Source organism: Podarcis pityusensis (assembly GCF_964106645.2).
Source record: "Podarcis pityusensis genome assembly, chromosome: 17".
Taxonomy (NCBI): domain Eukaryota; kingdom Metazoa; phylum Chordata; class Lepidosauria; order Squamata; family Lacertidae; genus Podarcis; species Podarcis pityusensis.
Window position 1 is genome coordinate 762,901 of NC_138042.1, and position 19,002 is coordinate 781,902.

Consider the following 19,002-nt stretch of genomic DNA (forward strand, 5'->3'; position numbering starts at 1 on the left):
TCAGTTCTAAAACCCTTTTGGTACTAGATTCTGGCCCCTGTAACGTCAATACTAAGTCATCTGCAAATGCTCTCAATTTGTACTGTTTGGCTCCGACATATATACCTTTAACCAACTGGTCCCTTCTAATCATGTTCAACAAAACCTCCAGGACCGATATAAAAAGCAATGGGGAGATTGGGCAACCTTGTCGTGTCCCTTTTTCTATCTTAAATTCTTCCGTCACCACATTATTTACAATTAATTTAGCCTTTTGTTCAGAATATATTGCACTTATACCGTTTTCAAAACCTTGGCCTACCCCCATACCCTGTAAGTTCTTCTTCATAAAACTCCAAGAAATGTTGTCAAAAGCTTTCTCCGCGTCCACAAATATTAAAACTGCCTTAGTATTTATATTCACTTGTAATTTTTCTAAAATATTGATTATGTTTCTCACATTGTCAGATAGATGTCTACCTGGGAGAAAGCCTGCTTGGTCTTTATGTATCTCTTCCACCAACACTCTTTTTAGTCTTTTAGCCAAGATGTCAGCAAAAATTTTGTAATCCACATTGAGCAGTGATATGGGGCGGTAGTTCTTAAGCTGCGTCTTTTCAGTCTCTGTTTTTGGTACAAGTGTGATATACGCTTCTTTCCACGACTCTGGTGCCCTTTTCCCATCCATTATTTCGTTACAGACTTCTTTTAAAGGTTGTACTAACCATTCTTTTAAAGATCTGTAATATCTAGAAGTCAGTCCGTCCGGTCCTGGAGATTTACCCAATTGCATATTCTGAATGGCACCTTCTATCTCCTGTTCAGTTATTTTATAGTTCAACATTAATTTATTTTCTTGAGAGATTTTTTGTAATCCATTTGTTTTCAAAAATCGGTCTATATCAATTTCTTTCTGTGGCCCTTGTGTATATAGTTGTTTAAAATACCTCTGGAAACAATTTCTAATCTCAGCTGGGTTCTGTATATTCCTTCCTTCCACTTCTAGATTTGTAACTGTATTTAATTTTTGTCTTTTTTTCATTTGCCAAGCCAATAATTTCCCACATTTATTAGCCGACTCAAATGTCTTTAGTCTCATTTGTTTGATTTTCCATTCTATCTCTTGATTCATCATTTTCATGTATTGTACTTGATATAACTTTATTTCTCTCAATATCTCTTGTGACTTTGGTTTTGCTCTCAATTTCTTTTCATTTCCTTTATTTTGTCCAAAATTTTATCCTTCTTCTCATTTTGGATTCTCTTCTTTAATGCATTCTGTTGTATCAAGAACCCTCTCATAACAGCTTTGCTTGTGTCCCAGATTACTCTTTTTTCAACATTGGTGTTCATATTTATCTCAAAATAATCTCTCAAGGTTTTTTGGGCCTTCTTAATCACTTCTTCATCTCTAAATAAGGTGTCATTCATCTTCCATCTGAAGGAACCAGTTGGTGTTAGTTTCATTTCCATCTTAACCGCATTATGGTCGGAGCAGGTTTTTGGGCAGATTTCCACTTTTCTTATCTTTGGCGCCATTCCTCTAGTTACCCATATTTGGTCAATTCTTGTCCATGTCAGTTTGGCTCCAGAGAAGAAGGTTCCCTCTCTGGCCAAGGGATTCTTTGTTCTCCAGATATCAACTAAGTCCAAGTTGTCTGTCATCTCAAAAAAAGTTTTCGGTAGTCTGCCATCCTTAGTGACTGCCTGTCTTTGCGCCTTGTCCATGTGTGTAGATACCACTCCATTCATATCTCCCATCAAAATCACATTATAATCCAAATAGTCCATCAAGGTCTCATGCAACTTTTTAAAAAATTCAGATTTCCCCTCATTTGGTGCATAAACTCCTACTATCAAGAATTTTTCTCCTTGTGTTTGAATTTCAATTGCCACAAATCTTCCTTGGTCATCTTTGAGGATAAATTTCGGTAATAGTCTCTCCTTTGCATAAATCACTACCCCTCTTTTTTTAACCTTGTCCGATGAAATAAACTCCTGACCCAGTCTTTTATTAATCAGTATTTTCCTGTGTAGCCTTGTTACATGTGTTTCTTGTAAACAAATCAAGTCCAATTGTTCCTTTTTTAATAAATGAAACACAGATCTCCTTTTCTGAGGGGAGTTCAAACCATTACAATTCCAGCTTAATAGTTGCAGAGCCATGATGTAGTTACTTTGCTTCTCCTCCAACTGCACCCAGTGCCTGTTCCTGGTCTGTCGGTGGAGATACCTGCCAAAGTCTTCAAAGTGGGCGGAATTAAACTTATACAACAACTTCACAAGCTCATCGAAAAAATCTGGGAGAGAGAGGAGATCCCAGTAGACTTTAGGGATTCCAAAATTATCATGAACATGAAAAAGGTGACAGAACGGATTGCAGAATCTATCATGGCATCTCTTTACTAGCTGAGGCCAGCAAAATTCTTGGAAGGATCTTAGCAAACCGTCTCTTAACAATATCTGAGGTGACCCTTCCTGAATCCCAAAATGGTTTTTGACCTTCTAGGGGAACAGTGGACATGATTTTCACCTCTTGACAGCTTCAAGAAAAATGCAGAGAGCAAAACCAACCCCTGTATACAGCATTTATTGAGCCTAGGGATTGCTGATCAGAAGGTTAGCAGTTCAAATTCCTGCAACGGGGTGAGCTCCCGTTGTTCGGTCCCTGCTCCTGCCAACCTAGCAGTTCGAAAGCACGATGTGCAAGTAGATAAATAGGCACTGCTCCAGCGGGAAGGTAAACGGCGTTTCTGTGCGCTGCTCTGGTTTGCCAGAAGCGGCTTAGTCATGCTGGTCACATGACCCGGAAGCTGTACGCCGGCTCCCTCGGCCAATAAAGCGAGATGAGCGCCACAATCCCAGAGTCGTTTGCGACTGGACCTAATGGTCAGGGGTCCCTTTACCCTTTACCTTTAAGGCCTTCAACACTGTACATCTCAATGCCCTGTGGACTGTCCTTCTGAAAACTGGCTGCCCAGATAAATTTGTGAACATGATAATATGACAGCAGCAATTGCAGATAGCAATGGCTCTCAAAGTGAACCATTCACAAGTGGGATCAGGTGCTAAACAGGGTTGTGTTATCGCCCTAACTCTATTTATTATTTTCATTGTCATGATCCTACAGTTTGTCAAAGGGAAACTCCCCACCGGGGTAGAAATCATATACTGAATCAAACAAATGAAAAGCTCTTTAATCTGAGTAGGTTACCATAAGAGTAAGGTTACCATAACTTAAGTCATAGAGCTTCAGTATGCTGATGACAACATAGTGTGTACAACTACCCAAACCATCCTAAATATCTTCAAAGAAGCTTTCAAAGAAAACTTGGGCTATTGCTCAATATCCAAAAAACCAAAGTGCTGCACCAACAAGCACAAAACAACCTATTGGCAGCACCTCAAATCCAACTTAATGGTGTAACATTGGAAAATGTTGATCACTTTCCCTACCTGCACAGTTATCTTTCCACAAGGGCCAACACTGATGCCGAAATCCAGCATTGCCTGAGCTCTGTAGCTTTCTCCTGATTGAAACACAGAGTGTTTGAGGACCAGGACATTCACAGGGGAACCAAAATGCTTGTTTACAAAGCTAGTGTACTGCCAGCCTTACTGTATGCTTGGGAAACATGGACCACTTATAAACGCCATCATCAACTCCTCGAAAGATTCCATCAATGGTGTCACTGAAAACTTTTACACATGACTTGGGAAGACAGGTGAACAAATGCCAGTGTACTAGAAGAAGCAAAGATCACCAGTGTTGAAGCAATGATTCTTCAATATCAACTTGGTTGGTCTGGTCATATTGTTCAGATGCCTGATTATCGTCTTCCAAAGGAAGTACTCTATTCAGAACTTAAAAATGGAAAGCGTAATGCTGGTAGTCAAAAAAGAGGTTCAAAGACTCTCTCAAGGCAAATCTAAAAAAAATGTAGTATAAACACTGACAACTGGGAAACACTGGTCTGCAAGCACTCCAGTTGGAGAACAGCCTTTACCAAAGGTGTCTTGGGTTTTGAAGGAACTTAAACTCAGGATGAAAGAGAGAAACGTGCTAGGAGGAAGGCACGTTTGGCAAACCCTCACCGGGACCAACTCCCGTCGGGAAACCAATATCCCCACTGTGGAAGGATGTCTGGATCCAGAATTGGCCTCCACAGTCTCTTACAGACTCATTGTTAAAACCGTGTTCATGGAAGACAACCTTACTCAGCTACAAGGGATCACCAAAGAAAAAGATAGCCCATGGACCACAAAATAATTTCCCCCTTTTGAAATGCCCCAGAGCTATCTCTGGTCAAAAGTGTTGCTTTTGTACAATGTGCTTTAACACACAACCACATTTATGAAAAAGAACTTGAGATTTTAGGAATAACAAGCTCTGCATCCAATCAGTCCGTGGCAGCTATTAATAGCTACTAGGCAGGATGGCCATCTTCTGTTTCCACTGCTGGAGGTCGTTTGTCTTGGAATTCTGGTTGCTGGGAATCCCAGGTGGGGAGATGGTCCTGCTGGTGAGCTTCCCATCGGCATCTGGTTGGACATTGTGTGGGATGTGGGACTAGATGGGCCACTGGCTTGATCAAGCAGGTCTATTCTTATGTTACTGTAAGTCTCATTAATTTCCACAAGGCTTCTGCACAATTCGTCTTCTCTGGATTGGGATCCTTGGGGAGGGGAGATGTCATATAGGGATGGGGAACTTTTGGCCCTCCAGAGGTTGCTGAACTAGAACTTCCATGAGTGCCAGCAAACATGGCCAATGGCCAGGAATGGTGGGAGTTACAATAGAGCATCATTTGAAGGGCATCATTTGAACAGGTCTCCCACCTATCATCCCTGGAGGGGGTGCTGTTTGTGCTGTCTGATGTGTCACCATGCTTTCCGTGGTGCTGAGGGAACCAGGACCCCTGGTTCTCTCTTTAGCCTTGGGAGAGGCATGGAATGGAGGCCATGTGCTTCCCATGTGCTTTGCATCCTATGCACTCCCACCTCTGGTTTGGGGAGTGGTGGACACACCATGTTAGGCACAATCCATATCTATCCTGTTGCTTCTTAGGAAATTCTGCCTTTTTATGCATTTCCCTATCAAACTGGCTTTGATCTGGATTGGGTAAAAGAACAACATAGCTGCCTCTTGAGCCAGAAATGTGCACACAGCATGTAGACAGATGTATTTGGGCTGGTGTGTGTGAGAGAGAGAACTCAAGGGTTTTGTTCCCAGCCCTGAAAGGAGATGTGCGTGCTCTTCCGCTCTAGCTGCTCCTTGCCTCTGGAGTGTGAAGGCCGTTGAGGCATGAAGGGAACATTGACAGGAGAAAGGGTCATGGCAGCAGGAGGTGCCTCTGTGTGTCGCCGCCCCTATTCCTCCCTTCCAAGGGGGCAATGGTTCCAGTTAGGACCAGGTTTAGGGGTCCCAGGCAGCCCCCCATGCTGTGAAGAGGGTGGCAAGAGGGGTTCTGGTTGCATGGATCTGGCACGGAGTGTGTGTATGCCAGTCATTGGGTGATAGGCACTTTGCAGTTCTTTGGAAGGGAACCAGGAAGTTAAAGAACGCATGTTAAAACATTTTGCTAAATTCTGCACACACAAAACTCAATTTGTTGACTTAAAACAAAACCTACTGACCTGTTTATGTTCGTACTCCAATATTTAGGGGCTGCACAGAATTCGAACAGCTGCAAGAACAAAAAGTTTCCTTAATTCTTATTTAATGTTACGCTGATTCCCTTGGTATTTTTACTACCCTCAGAAGCTTAGGGAAGCTTGGCCTGGGAGGGGGCTAGTTCTCTGTGGCAGCCCCTAAATTGCAGAAGTGACTTCCCACAGAGGTGCAGCTAAAACAGGTGCAGTCCCGGTTTTATGAAAGCCATCCCAGTTTCTGATTTGATTCCAGAATGTTCCTATTTTCCTTAGGATGTCCCTATTTTCATCAGAGAAATGTTAGTGGGTAGGGAGTGAGGTGATTCCTGAGCCAAGGAGATAAGTAACTACACAACCTTTAGAAGACAGCCCAGGATAGGGAAGTTTTTTAAGGTTTAATATTTTCTTATGTTTTTATATATGTTGGAAGCCACCCAGAGTGGCTGTGGCAAATTATCATTATATTATTATGGAATATGGCACCCCTATTTTCATCAGAGAACGTTGGCGGGTATGTGAGACTTTTTGGTGAAGGGTGGATAAGAAATCTAAGGAAGGAAGATTTGGGGAAGATCCACAAACACTTTGCATGATGTTTTCAGATGGATCTGGGAACATCTCATGCCTGATACCCTAGAAGGCTGCTGCAAGTCAGAGCAGGAAATACTGGCCTGGCCTGGCGGCCCCCTCCTCCCTGGGCCCCAGATTATACTGGGAATCATTTCAGCCCACTTTGCTTTTCCTCAGGATGCCGTTTGGCTGCATCGGACTTCGGGATGACAAGAACTACAACAGCCTGTCTGACATCACGGACAAGTATGAGATTGGGCAGCTGCTACGGGCGTAAGTAGGGTAGCAGAATGAAGAGCCCCCGGCTGAAGAGCCGCAGCTCCCTGTGGCCTCCGGGGAAGCACCCCAAGGGAGCAAAGGAGCCGGGCCACTGGCAGGCTGGGCTGTTGGGGGCGGGTCTTTGTGTCTTTGCCACCCATTATTTGGAATCATAGCTGTCAAGTTACAGATTTGAAAATAAGGGACCAGCAGCCTTGAAAATAAGGGACCAGCAGCCAAAATAAGGGACCTGCAGCCTCACTCGTTCCAGGCACTCCAGTCTTCCTGTCCTCCTGCAGTCTGGTCAAACTCATGCTGGTAGCTTCGAGAACACTGTCCAACCAACTTTGTAACCAGAGGTTCAACTGAATAGAATCTGAATCACATGCACCACAAGGCCTATGCAGCCTCAATTTAAGATGGCTCCCCGGCCTGGCTTTGCACTGCTAAGTTTGCAGCAGCACGTGCAACAAAATGGCGTCCAGCTTTCAAAAAAACCCTCAGCTTGCATTAACTAGCCACACACAAGGCATGCAAGCTCCACCCCCCAGTCGTTCTTAGACTTCTTATTGGGTGAGCAACACAGCCAAGCAACACAGTTGGATCCTCCCTCCTCCCTGGCCAGCAGGGATGGAGGGAGGGAGAGGAGCTGCTTCCTTTGAAATTTAAGGGACATTTAAGGGACATCCATCAATAAGGGACAGCAGCGGGACATCGCGCTGGAATAAGGGACTGTCCCTTCAAATAAGGGACACTTGACAGCTATGTTTGGAATGTCCTGTCACAGCAGTTGGCCAGACGCCCTTTGGCATTTCTGGCACAGCTGCAGCACCCGTTCTTCTCTTTCACACGGCCATCCTGCACCCAGCAGCCTCAGAGCAGCCACAGCATCTTCTCACCCTTGCCTGGCGCACGTGGAAGTTGGCACTTGGCAGCAGGACAGAGCTCTTGGCCTCGCGTCTCTCACGCCACTGCTTTGCGGCTGCCCACCCCGTTAGCCCTTAACCCCTTCCTTCCCTTTGCTCTGCCTTCAGTGCCCCTGACGCACATAATAGCTATGTACTTTTAAAGCACATTTCCCCCCAAAGAATGCTGGGAACTGTAGCTTATTCTTCACAAAGCTATAATTCCCAGCACCCTTAACAAACGGCAGTTCCCAAGATTCCCTGGGGTGTAGGGTGTGCTCTAAATGCATGGCACATATGCAGCCAGTGAGCAAGGGACAGTTAGCAGCTCCAGCAATTGTTGCTTTCGTTTTAGCCCATACCCTGCCTGCCATTTTGCCACAAGTGAGCAGGAAGAAGAGGAGCACGGCTTCTCCAAAATGGCCTCCTAGGCTGCGAAGGATCCATGAACTGGCTGCTGGGAGAGACAAGCTGAAGGCCAGAGGGTAGTCCCTTCAGGACAGCACAGGCGGCAAATGTCCAGCCAGCCTATTTGGCATCTTCAATGCACCACAACCATTCAAACTTGCCCGGGTGCCTCTGGACTTGGTTTGGTCATTGCATTTACTTCATGCGAAATCACATTCACCCGGTGCTATACCAGCTGCACTGGCTCCCGGTGGGGTACAGGATCAGGTTTAAGGTGCTGGTTTTAACCTTTAAAGCCCTATACGGCCTAGGACCCTCGTACCTACGGGACCGCCTCTCCTGGTATGTCCCACGGAGGACCTTCTGGTCTTCAAACAAAAACATCTTGGAGGTCCTGGGCCACAGAGAGGTTAGGCTGGCCTCAACTAGAGCCAGGGCTTTTTCAGCTGTGGCTCCAATCTGGTGGGACGCTCTGTCACAAGAGACTAGGGCCCTGCGGGACTTGACATCTTTCCGCAGGGCCTGCAAGACGGAGCTGTTCCGCCAGGCCTTTGGTCGGGGTTCAGTCTGACTCCCTCTCCCCTTTCATAAGAACTTGCATGAAAGTGGCCTCCCAATTTTTCTCACAGGCCCAAATAAGTTCAGCACAAACAGTTGGGCCTGGTGAGCATTTAAGGTCCCCAACCCTAATCTGCAGGTTGCCATCTGATTGGATTTTATTCTGATCCTGATTTGAGGATGTATTTTAATTGATTGTCTGATTTTATGTTAATGTGTTATTCATTTGATGTTAGCCGCTCTGAGCCCAGCTTCGGCTGGGGAGGGCGGGATATAAATATAATTTATTATTATTATTATTATTATTATTACTATTATGCCTTCCCTCTGAGGAGAGAAGGCAGCCCATGTCCTCACTTCCTCCTCACAACAACCTTGTGAGGTAGGATGGGTTGAGATAGTGATAGCCCAAGGTCACCAAGTGAGTTTCATGGCTGATGAGGATTTGAACCCTGGTCTCCCAGGTCCCAGTCCACCACTTGAGAATAGGAATGGGGTATCTTCCAAAAGTTCCATCAACTCCACCCAGCATGGCCAAAGGTCAGGAATGATGGGACTTGTAGTCCAGCAATATCAGGTGGGTCACAGGTTCCCTATTCCTCCCCTAAAAGCTATGCTACGCTCCAAAAAGTGGCCTCAAACCCAAAGCATGGAGAACTGATATATTATTGTTTATCAGCCATGGCAGCTGAAAGGGCCCTCTAAAGTCTGAGGCAACAGGGCACAGGCTATCACCTTTCTGCCCCGCTTGCTTGCTTCCCCAAGACATGATCTGGCCAGCTACTCGAGAAAGCAAGATGCTGAACGAGGCAGCCTGGGCGGCTCATCTAGCAGCAGCAGAGCAGTTTTCACAGCGAAAGCGTGTTTCTTTTTTGCCCTCCCCTGTCCCACAGGAAGGAGTTCTGTGAGATTTGTGTGGCCCGCGAACGCCAGACAGACCGACTGTATATCTGCAAGAAGTTTCTCAAGAAAGATGGGCGCAAGGTGCGAAGGGCAGCCAAGAATGAAATCCTCATCCTGAAGATGTACGTGTCTGAGGAGTGGGGGGGGGGATGCTGGGAGTCATCCACACTTGCCCTCGCTCTGCCACTTTCTCCCGAGGAAACCTGATTGTGGGTTTTCCCAGGGAAAGTGACAGGGTAAGCAGAATGGGTGGGGTAGAAATGTTATTCTTACCTCCCCAAAGTCCCTTTGCCAAAGGTCCCTCCATCCTGCAGGCAGCCCAGGTTGGCGTGTCTGTGCCAGTGGACTCCCGGGTGCTCCCTGGCCCTCATCTGTGTATAAAGCTTGTGTGTTTTCTCTGCTTTTCTGGGGAGAAAGAAGCTGTGCTTCTGTAAATCATAACACTCCCCGTAGCTTCTTTTCAGCAAACTGCCAAGTTGACAGGCTGTGGAGCGAGTTCATGGCCACTGAGCCAGAGTTAAGCTCGCAGCTAAATGTTCAGTTATAGCAACGGAAGTAAAGCGTTGGCGCTGGACAGCTCCAGGATTGTGAGGAAATGAGACAGGGAGACTGGGGGACATGAAAGGAGAATAAAAATATTCACGAAAGCAAATGCATCAGGACAAAAAGGTTGCCATCTGTTGTGGGGGTGGGGGGTGGGGTTCCACGGGAAGGCTCCTCTGGTCTTTAACATCTCTCTTATGATATATGGTTTGAAGGCTGGTCGGTTTAAGAAATATTTTGTAATTAGGAAATTATATACAGTATGTGGGTATATATACGCACTGCTGCATTATGAGGCAGAAATTCCACAGATAAAGCTTTCCCTTCACCGGCTCTGCATGCTGAGAAAATCACCACTTGTTGAAAACTGCACCAGGTGGGGTGATGGTGGAAATATATCTATCCTACCTAGTAAGGGCCAAGCAAGGAAACTAAAATCCAGAGCAGAGAAGGCAGGACATCTTGGTGGAATAACCACAAGGTGTGCCAAATGTGAAATGCCTGGTTCTTATACTGCACGAAAGGTGAGGACCCTCTGGCGTATGGGCCAGTTTTGGCTCACCAAATATCCTTCTCGCTCAGCTGTTCCTGGTAAACAAGGAGGAGAGGAACATATGTTGCTCCAGGATCTGGAAGGTGTTTGTATTAAAGCCCTTCTAAAATGGAGGGGGCGCTCCATTTTAAGAGCAAGTTCAGTGCAAACTCCTTTGTGATCCTGGAGCAAGTCTTCTGCTCTTGCACAGCTCTTGCACAGCTTAGAAAAGGCCTGTGACTTTATGTCATTGTGATGCCAAGTGGTTGACAGGTGGGTGTCAAATCTGTCCCACAAGCGGCAGGACAGGTAGGGCTACAGCCCACTGCGCAGGGGAGGAGGGGTCCGCCTCCTGTGTTACAGCCTAGAAGTGTCCCCACAGCCGCCTCCCTTCCCTGTGGTAAGTGGGTGAATATGAACTTCCCCTGTGTGGTCTGGGGCATTTGTATTATTTGTGTTATTAAATTTATAACAAAGAATTTGTATACTGCCTAATCATAAAAACCTCTAAGCAGCTTATGGAAGATATAAAATGACATTAAAATCATCAGTAACAACTGGGAGTTAAAAATAAGACTTAACAAATTGTAAGTAAAGCCACCAATTACACACAAACACACACACCCCAAAATAAAATTACATATTAAAATACATGCCAACTTTACACATCTTGGCAGCCTTGCTTAAACAAAAACGCTTTTAGCAGATACCAAGAACAATAAAGTGAAGGTGACTGTCTAATGTCAATTGGCGGGCAGTTCCAGAGGGTAGATGCTGCAGCGCTGAAAGATTGCTGAGAACTGCAAAACAAACATTAAGTGGCATTTATAATCCCAGTAGTTTCTGGCACTGTGATTGTTTCATTAATATTTTATACCCCCCCCCCAAATGTATCACAAAATTCAAAGTTAATAATAATAATAATAATAATAATAATAATAATAGTTTTTTATTATTTATACCCCAGCCCCCAACAGATTAAAAACAGAATAAAACGGGGTTTGTGTGGGGTTCCCAAGTTCTTCAGGCTGCGGATGAAACTACATGTGACACAGAGTTCTGTGAGGATGTGTGATTTCCCATACCAACACAGAGTGCAGTTGAAGTGTGAGGAGAGAGGGCCCTTGCACTTTCTATTCATGCCACACCCAGCCTTGAAAATCATGCCTAATCTGCTTTTAACTGCACTAGGGGGCAGGCTCCATGTTGGGGGGACAGAACCTCAGTTAGTTAAGTTTTTCTATTGTTTTGCTTGATGGGGGGGGCAGCTGCCTCCCTGCCCCCCCCCCCGGCTATGCCCATGCTGTTAAACCTAGCTTTTATAGTTAATTTTGCTGCTAACAGCAACAGATTTCATGCCTGCTAAAGACAACCTTAACTTGAGGTGCTAACTGCCAAATCATTTGGAAAATACCCCTGTTTCTGCTTTGTAGTTGCACAGCCCAACCCATGTGAGCACTCACATAACTCTCACCCTCATTTTGTGCTAGCATTTGCTAGGGGGAAAGGAGGAATATTAATATTTCTCTTTAAGCGAGTCTCCGTTTCTGCGAGGCAGGTAGATGTAAAAGAAAGAAAGAAAGAAAGAAAGAAAGAAAGAAAGAAAGAAAGAAAGAAAGAAAGAAAGAAAGAAAGAAAGAAAGCCTAAGGCAGAGAGAGCCAAAAGGGAAAGGTGGCAGCCCCTCACCTGTTTCCATCCCAAATTGCAAGCAGCCAACCCTCCCCGCATCTCTGTTTGCCACCATCAAAGCTGTGCGCTTGATTCCCTGCTCAACCTGACATCATCAGAGCTGGTTTTAGCCTCTTTAGACGTCTAAAGGCCAGGCATGCATTATTGACTAGGGCCTTGGGGGCTGGCTGGGATTTCTGCTGATTTGGTCTTTGCACAAATGGTCCCTCAGGTGCAAACAACAAAGCCAAACTGGCAGGGGACAGGCAGCAAGAATGGTGGAAGGAGTCAGATCAGGAGAGAGAGGAGATGGAGGACTGGGCTGGTACTGAAGCAGTTCGGAGGGGTGGGGAGTGGATACTCGTGGAGGGAGCAGGACAGGAGCCCATGCATCTCTGCATTTTTCTTCCAGGGTGAGTCACCCCAACATCTTGCAACTGATTGACACCTTTGAGACGAGGAAGGAATTCTACATCATCCAGGAACTGTAAGTTTCACTGGGAGGTGTAGGCGTACTGTGACATGTCAGGCACAAATGTGCCCAAGAAGCAGCTGGTTGAGAGGGCAAGGAGCCCTTCCACCTGCCCTGAACGTCATCATCACCCTCATCCCACCTGAAGGGCTTGGGGCAGGTTAGAACAATTAAAGTACAATGCTGAAAGCAGTTAAAAACAACTTACTATCACAGAAATAATGCCAGTGCCATTTCAATTTGTGTAAAGCTGATCAAACCATGCTAGGTGTTTGTGTGGGCTTGACTGGGTACTGAGAACTGCTTGGTTGGGCTGTGTCTTTGAACTCTGATAATGCCTCTCACCTGCCAAGTGGAGGCTAGACAGGGGCATATTTAAAGCAATCTCACTTTGCAAAAGTAACATTTGCATTAGCTGCTCTGCCCACTTTTGCCTCTGAATGTTTGCACATCTCTGCTACTTTTATATCCCACCTTGACTCCAAGGAACTCAAGGTAGCAAACATGGTCCACCCCTTGTCCATTTTATCCTCACAACCACCCTGTGAAGTAGGTCAGACTGGCTGCTTCGCTTAAGGTCCCCCAAGTGAGCGTTGTGGCTGAGTGGGGATTTGAACTCTGATCTCCCGGGGTCCTAGTCTTTGGAAGAGCAACGTAGGAATCACTTGGGCTGTCACTTTTCTGCAATCCATTCTGTTGTCTGGCTACTCCAAATCCAGCAGTGCCCAGCGGGGAATGGGGTGTGCTGCCCTCTTTCCGTTGATTCCACAACTCACGCTGAATTCTGTGTGTCGCCTGCAGGGCCACTGGTGGGGATGTTTTTGACTGGATCCTGGACCAGGGCTACTACACGGAAAAGGATGCCAGCAATGTTGTCCGGCAGGTGCTGGAGGCATTGGCTTATTTACATAACCTGCACATTGTTCATCGCAATCTCAAGGTAAGGAAAGATTCCTGGATCCCAGGCCTGACATGCTCAGAGTGACCTCCCTCCCTCTGATGGGCCTTTCACTCTTCCAACAAGAGGAAAGGGCCCAGAGGGATCCGGATTACATTTGTACTGCACTGTACCGTTTTAGGGCTGGGGAGAGATGATGGCTAACTTTGTTCACCTGTGTCTCTGCTGCCTCCAGCTGGAGAATCTCATGTACTACAACCAGAACAATCGCTCCAAGGTGGTACTGCGGGATTTTTACCTCTCACGCTTCGAGAACGGGGCCATCACAGAACCATGCGGGACCCCTGAATATTTGGGTATGGATATGTCTTTCCCTTTCCCAGAGCTGGATTAAAAACTAAGAGGCATGATTTCTCCTCCCCTGTACAGCTCTAACTGGCCTTCATGGCACATTGACAGAAACGAGGAGCTTTGTAGGCTGCCCAACACTTCTTTCCTCACAGGCAAAAATTCAACAGATAGAGCCATCCTTCTGGCACAGAGACACAGTGACAAAGAAGACATTGCCTTTTGCATTTCTGCCTTCCATACGGCTGCTAACAGCACACCACCTTAGCGGGGGGGGGGGGGGCTGGGAAGGTGAAAAGAAGCACCTGGGCACCTGCCTCCTAACACCACTAGTTTTGTCTTTCTTTTTTTAAAATAATATTTATTAAGAGTTTAAAGATTACAGAAAAAGGAAAGAAAGAGAGAAAAAAAAACAATACAAATCAATACATTACTATACATAAAAAACAAAAAACACAATACATCAAAACAAAAGCAAAAACAATTAAAAACACATCCAATATTTCCATATCTTTGTCTTTCATTAACTTGTTTCATCGACCTCCTCACACCTCCCTTTTTTGTGTTCTAATTATTAATTATTTCAGCAAATCCTTTCCATTTTTCACTATTTTCTGTCATATAATTGTCATAATTTATTTTAACCTTATCTTACCATTAATACCCTGAAACTTATTTGTACTTAACTCCTTATAACATTTCTACTAAAGCCATGTAATTTCATTCCAACATTTTTCTAACACTCATTAATTTTACAATGTTTCTATAAATAAATTTTAAACTTTTTTCCAATCTTCTTCCACCGTCTCTTCTCCCTGGTCTCGGATTCTGCCAGTCCTTTCTATCAATTCCATATGGTCCATCAACCTGGTGATCTTCTGTCCGAGGCTCTTAACTCTTTTCCATGTCCCTTCTGCAGATCTTCTTCATATTTATACATGCACTTTACTTTATCTTCTGCTGATCTTATTCTTAATTTCCTTCCTTTGACACTGAGGAGTGTCTTGGGGAAGCTCCAACCTAACAATGTCTTTATTCCTTCTCGTCAGGTCAGCCCATTCTCCATAGTCAAAACTAGAGTCCAAAAGATATTTCAGGACGTGTTTCAACTGGCTTTCTCTAAATTCAATCGTAGAAGGCAACAGCTTATATTCATCAAATTGTCTCTGTAAGACTGGGGCTCTCTCCACTTGTATTACTTGAGGTTCTACAACAACTTTCTCCCTCGTCTTCTCCACAACTTGCCATGTCGAAGTAGATTCCTGAATCGATTCCTGAGTAGTTTCTGTATAGATATTCACTTCTTGTCCCAAATCAGTCATTTTTTGTCCCAAATTGTCAATTTTAATAGTCATCACATCCATCTTCTCATGAAGCTGTTCCAATAAAACACTTATCTTGCAAAATGCAATCACTAAGGCTTCTTCTGTCGACATTCTTGTCCAAGGTCAATCTCTGATTCTCATGGTCTTTTATCTCTGCAGCTAGAAAATTCCCCAGCTCCACTCCTGCAACAGTTTCAAAAGCTCCCTCTAGAGGAAACAATTTCTATTTGTATCTGTCCTTTTAAACGCAGATCCAGCAACAAAGTTAGTTTCAATCTTTCAGTTACTTTTGCTCCTTTTTGAGTGCAAAAGGAAACAATGGAAACAATATATTTCTCTTATTTAACTATCTGTCAACGTACGCTTTATTCACAGTCAATGAACTTTCCCAAAACGTCAATCTTAGTGGCAGCCCGTTCCCAGGTTCAAAACAGTGGTAATTTGTCTTTCTTCACTCTCTCTCCTGCAGGCTTAGGCAATCTAAAATTTCCCCCCTCTTCTCCTGCTTCCAAGGGGGGTTTGATAATTTTAATCCTTTACAAAAGGCTCTCCAAGACTTTAGCTTGCAGCGTCTTTGCTCAATCTATTTACAAAAGAGGAAGGCGGACTTCCTGTTTGAAACCTTCCCGTTTCGGCGCTGAATTAAGATGTTTAAAGATCCAATTTTCCGTTCTACTCACGGGTAGTTGTTTAAAGTCCAATCGTCCACAGGAAAAAGTCAGCGCTCTCCGGCAACGGCAATGCGGCTTCACTCCGTGAAAGAAGCAGTCGATTCGAAGCACCGCGCCGCTCACCCCACGTCGCTCCGGATCCCCGAAACCGGGTTTCCCCGCGAATAGGGGAGGCGCAAAAGGTGCCAGCCGAATCCCACGTCCACAGGCTTCTCCCGCCTGTGGTTTTTAGTGGGTCTCCGCCTTCGCTGTGGTGGCCAGACCCTGATTTCCACGGAGCGGATTCCTCCCGATCAGAGGAATTCCGCCATTGCCGGAGGCGCTAACCCGGAAGTTCCACCACTAGTTTTGTCTTAACCAGCTCTTAAATGTTTTCCCCCTCTGACCCATATGTTTCTCTCCCCACAGCTCCTGAAGTGGTTGCTCGGCAACGCTATGGACGTCCTGTTGACTGCTGGGCTGTTGGAGTTATCATGTTTATTCTGTGAGTTCCACCAGCATTTGTGTGTGTGTGTGTGTGTGTGTGTGTGTGTGTGTGTGTGGAAAAGGTGGGCAGAAAGGAACCTAGGAAAGGCCAAAGTGGCAGTCTCACAACAAGCTTGACAGACATGGTTCGCCAGACATCTGACCCACAGGTACGGCCTCTGATTGGCAGACACAAAGCACAGGGCCTTCAGGGCAGGTCTTCAGATGTTCCTTGAAGACTCATTTCTTCCCGTCTGCCTTTCTTTGGCCACATTTTTTACTGCTGATTCCTGAGACTAGATGCTTCCATATTCTTATTTATTTTTTTAACCACTCAACTCTACCCCCACTGGATCTCCTTTAGTTATATGCTGCCTTGCGAGGCTATTCCCTGAGAGGTGGAATATATGATTATTTCAATGATGTGTTTGATTCAGAATTGCTTGGGTCCAAGTCTTCTGTTGCCTTGTAATGATTTGATTCACCCCTATTACCTGCCCCCCCCAAAAACAGGCTGTCTGGGAACCCCCCGTTCTACGATGATACAGATGATGAGAACAGCAATAGCCACAACCGCCGGATATTCCGCAAAATTCTGGCTGGGGACTACGACTTTGACTCCCCCTATTGGGATGACATCTCTCTTGCCGGTAAGAGAGGGAGGCCTGGCCAGGACTCTGGGAACTGACTCGATTCTGACCAGACTCCTCTAGCCTAGTCTAGACATGCAAATGAATGAGACAGTAGAATCCCAAGACGGAAAGTGGGCGATTTCAGGCTTCAAGTGGGAAGGACATTGGTTGTTAATATAAAACTCTACCTGTTTGTTTAAATGAATGAATGAAGAAAGCACACATGGGGAGAGCATCTTTTAGCACAATCTTCTGTGTGGGTTGATTTGGTTAAAAGGAAAACAGATATGCTATAATAAAAGGATAATACCCTGGATGCCAAGATCTGGGTTTGGAGCAAGTGCAGTCATACCTCGGAAGTTGAACAGACTCCGTTTGACTTCTGAAATGTTCAACTTCCAAAGTGCGGCTTCTGATTAACTGCAGGAAGCTCCTGCAGTCAATTGGAAGCTACGGAAGCTCCATCGGACTTTTGGCTTCCGAAAGAACATTCAACAACTGGAACCCTCCCAGTTTTTGATTGTTCGGAAGCCAAAACGTTCGACTCCCAAGGCGTTCAGGAGCCGAGGCATGACTGTACTCTTTGGCAAGAGAGCCTCAGCGGATTTTCAATCACAAAACATGCAGGACTAATATAAGCCTGGCAGGACAGCTTACTCTATGGTTTTAACCCCTTCATGCATTAATTAGAGTTTAGCATGTTGGTTATATGAGGCTGGGTATCTCACACACTCCTCACTGTGGTGGTCTTCTTTCCACCCCCCAAAACTACATAAGGAATTCAAAATGTATGCTCCTCTTGTTACTTGAAATGGTAAAGTCCATTCTACCACGGAACATGTATTCCAACCTTGCTCTGGGTCACGGGGGGGACGGGGGACAGAGACGACGATTGTTCACTTTCTTTAATGTTTCCCACCAACCACCCTTTTCCTTTCTCCCATGCAGCCAAAAAGTTGGTGTCACAGCTTATGGAAGTTGACCAGGACCAACGAATCACTGCCCAGGAGGCACTGGGACATATCTGGTGAGAATTCACCATTCATGAGGCCCTCCCTGGGCCCTCAACATACATGTGCATGGGGGAAAATTGGTTGCTTATTACATATTGCAGCATTTATTAGATGACTATGAATGAAACTAAATTCTATCAATACTAGCAGGACGTGTGTGAATGTGTGTGGAAAACATGCCTATAATCTGCCCCATTTCTTCCCCATCCGTATTTTCCTCCTGCCTTTCATTAACAAACTGGAGTGACTGGCTTAGTACTATGTGTGAACCAGCACCCATAAGCTGTTTCTGCTGAACAAACTATGAACCACAGGGCCAGTTCTACCATTAGGAAGATTGGGGCAATGGCTTCAGGCAGCAGATTCTGGGGAGCAATGGGAACAGCCCTGCAGCTCTTCCCCCTGAGCCCCCTGGACATACCCTTCTTTTGTGAACTGAGTGTGCCAGGAGGCCTACCCTGCACCCTCATAACTACCCTTCTTCCTGCAGGTATGGCGGGGCATATTATCCCAATACTAGCATTGAAGTAAGACTAGCTGACATGGAATAGGAGAAGGGTGATACTTTGTCCATTTGAGGCAGCCAAATGACCTGGGCTTGCCCTGGCAAGCAGGAAGCCAAGAAAAATCATAGAGAGCAGTGTGGTGTAGTGGTTAAGAACGGTAGACTCATAATCTGGTGAACTGGATTCGCTTCCCTGCTCCTCCACATGCAGCTGCTGGGTGACCTTGGGCCAGTCACACTTCTCTGAAGTCTCTCAGCCCCACTCACTTCACAGAGTGTTTGTTGTGGGAGAGGAAGGGAAAGGAGAATGTTAGCCGCTTTGAGACTCCTTCGGGTAGTGATAAAGCGGGATATCAAATCCAAACTCTTCTCTTCTTCTTCTTCTTCTTCCACTCCTGGTGGTGTTTTTGAGAGAGAAACAAACTGCAAATGCTGGTTTGCACACGGTGGTGAACTAGCCACTCTCTGTATGTTCCTGTTCTAGGAAGAGAAGACCAAAGTGGGACTAACAAATGTTACTAATAACAAATAATAATAATAATAATAATAATAATAATAATAATAATAGGGCCATAGTCAAACAACACTGTCTTAGTACTGCAGTCCAAGACACACATACCTTGGAGTAAGCCCCACTGAAATGAACAGGATTTACTTCTGAGTAGGCATGCCTGGGATTATTCCGCACGTGAGGCA

General features: G+C 45.4%; 1 protein-coding gene across 5 annotated transcripts in view; it reads left to right on the forward strand.

Moving 5' to 3' along the window:
- Window positions 1–19,002, forward strand: part of LOC308467080 (caM kinase-like vesicle-associated protein) — a 60,871-nt gene that overhangs the window by 31,475 nt on the left and 10,394 nt on the right. For 3 of the 5 annotated variants that reach the window (XM_080988489.1, XM_080988490.1, XM_080988491.1), the window contains exons 2-9: window positions 6,379–6,474; window positions 9,224–9,355; window positions 12,390–12,464; window positions 13,251–13,389; window positions 13,583–13,703; window positions 16,100–16,175; window positions 16,670–16,806; window positions 17,737–17,815. In XM_080988489.1, the coding sequence (XP_080844615.1) occupies window positions 6,379–6,474; window positions 9,224–9,355; window positions 12,390–12,464; window positions 13,251–13,389; window positions 13,583–13,703; window positions 16,100–16,175; window positions 16,670–16,806; window positions 17,737–17,815 (855 nt within the window). Of the gene's footprint in view, window positions 1–6,378; window positions 6,475–7,166; window positions 8,047–9,223; window positions 9,356–12,087; window positions 12,303–12,389; window positions 12,465–13,250; window positions 13,390–13,582; window positions 13,704–16,099; window positions 16,176–16,669; window positions 16,807–17,736; window positions 17,816–19,002 lie in introns of those variants that run through there. The other 2 variants (XM_080988488.1, XM_080988492.1) reach the window with 2 other exon arrangements.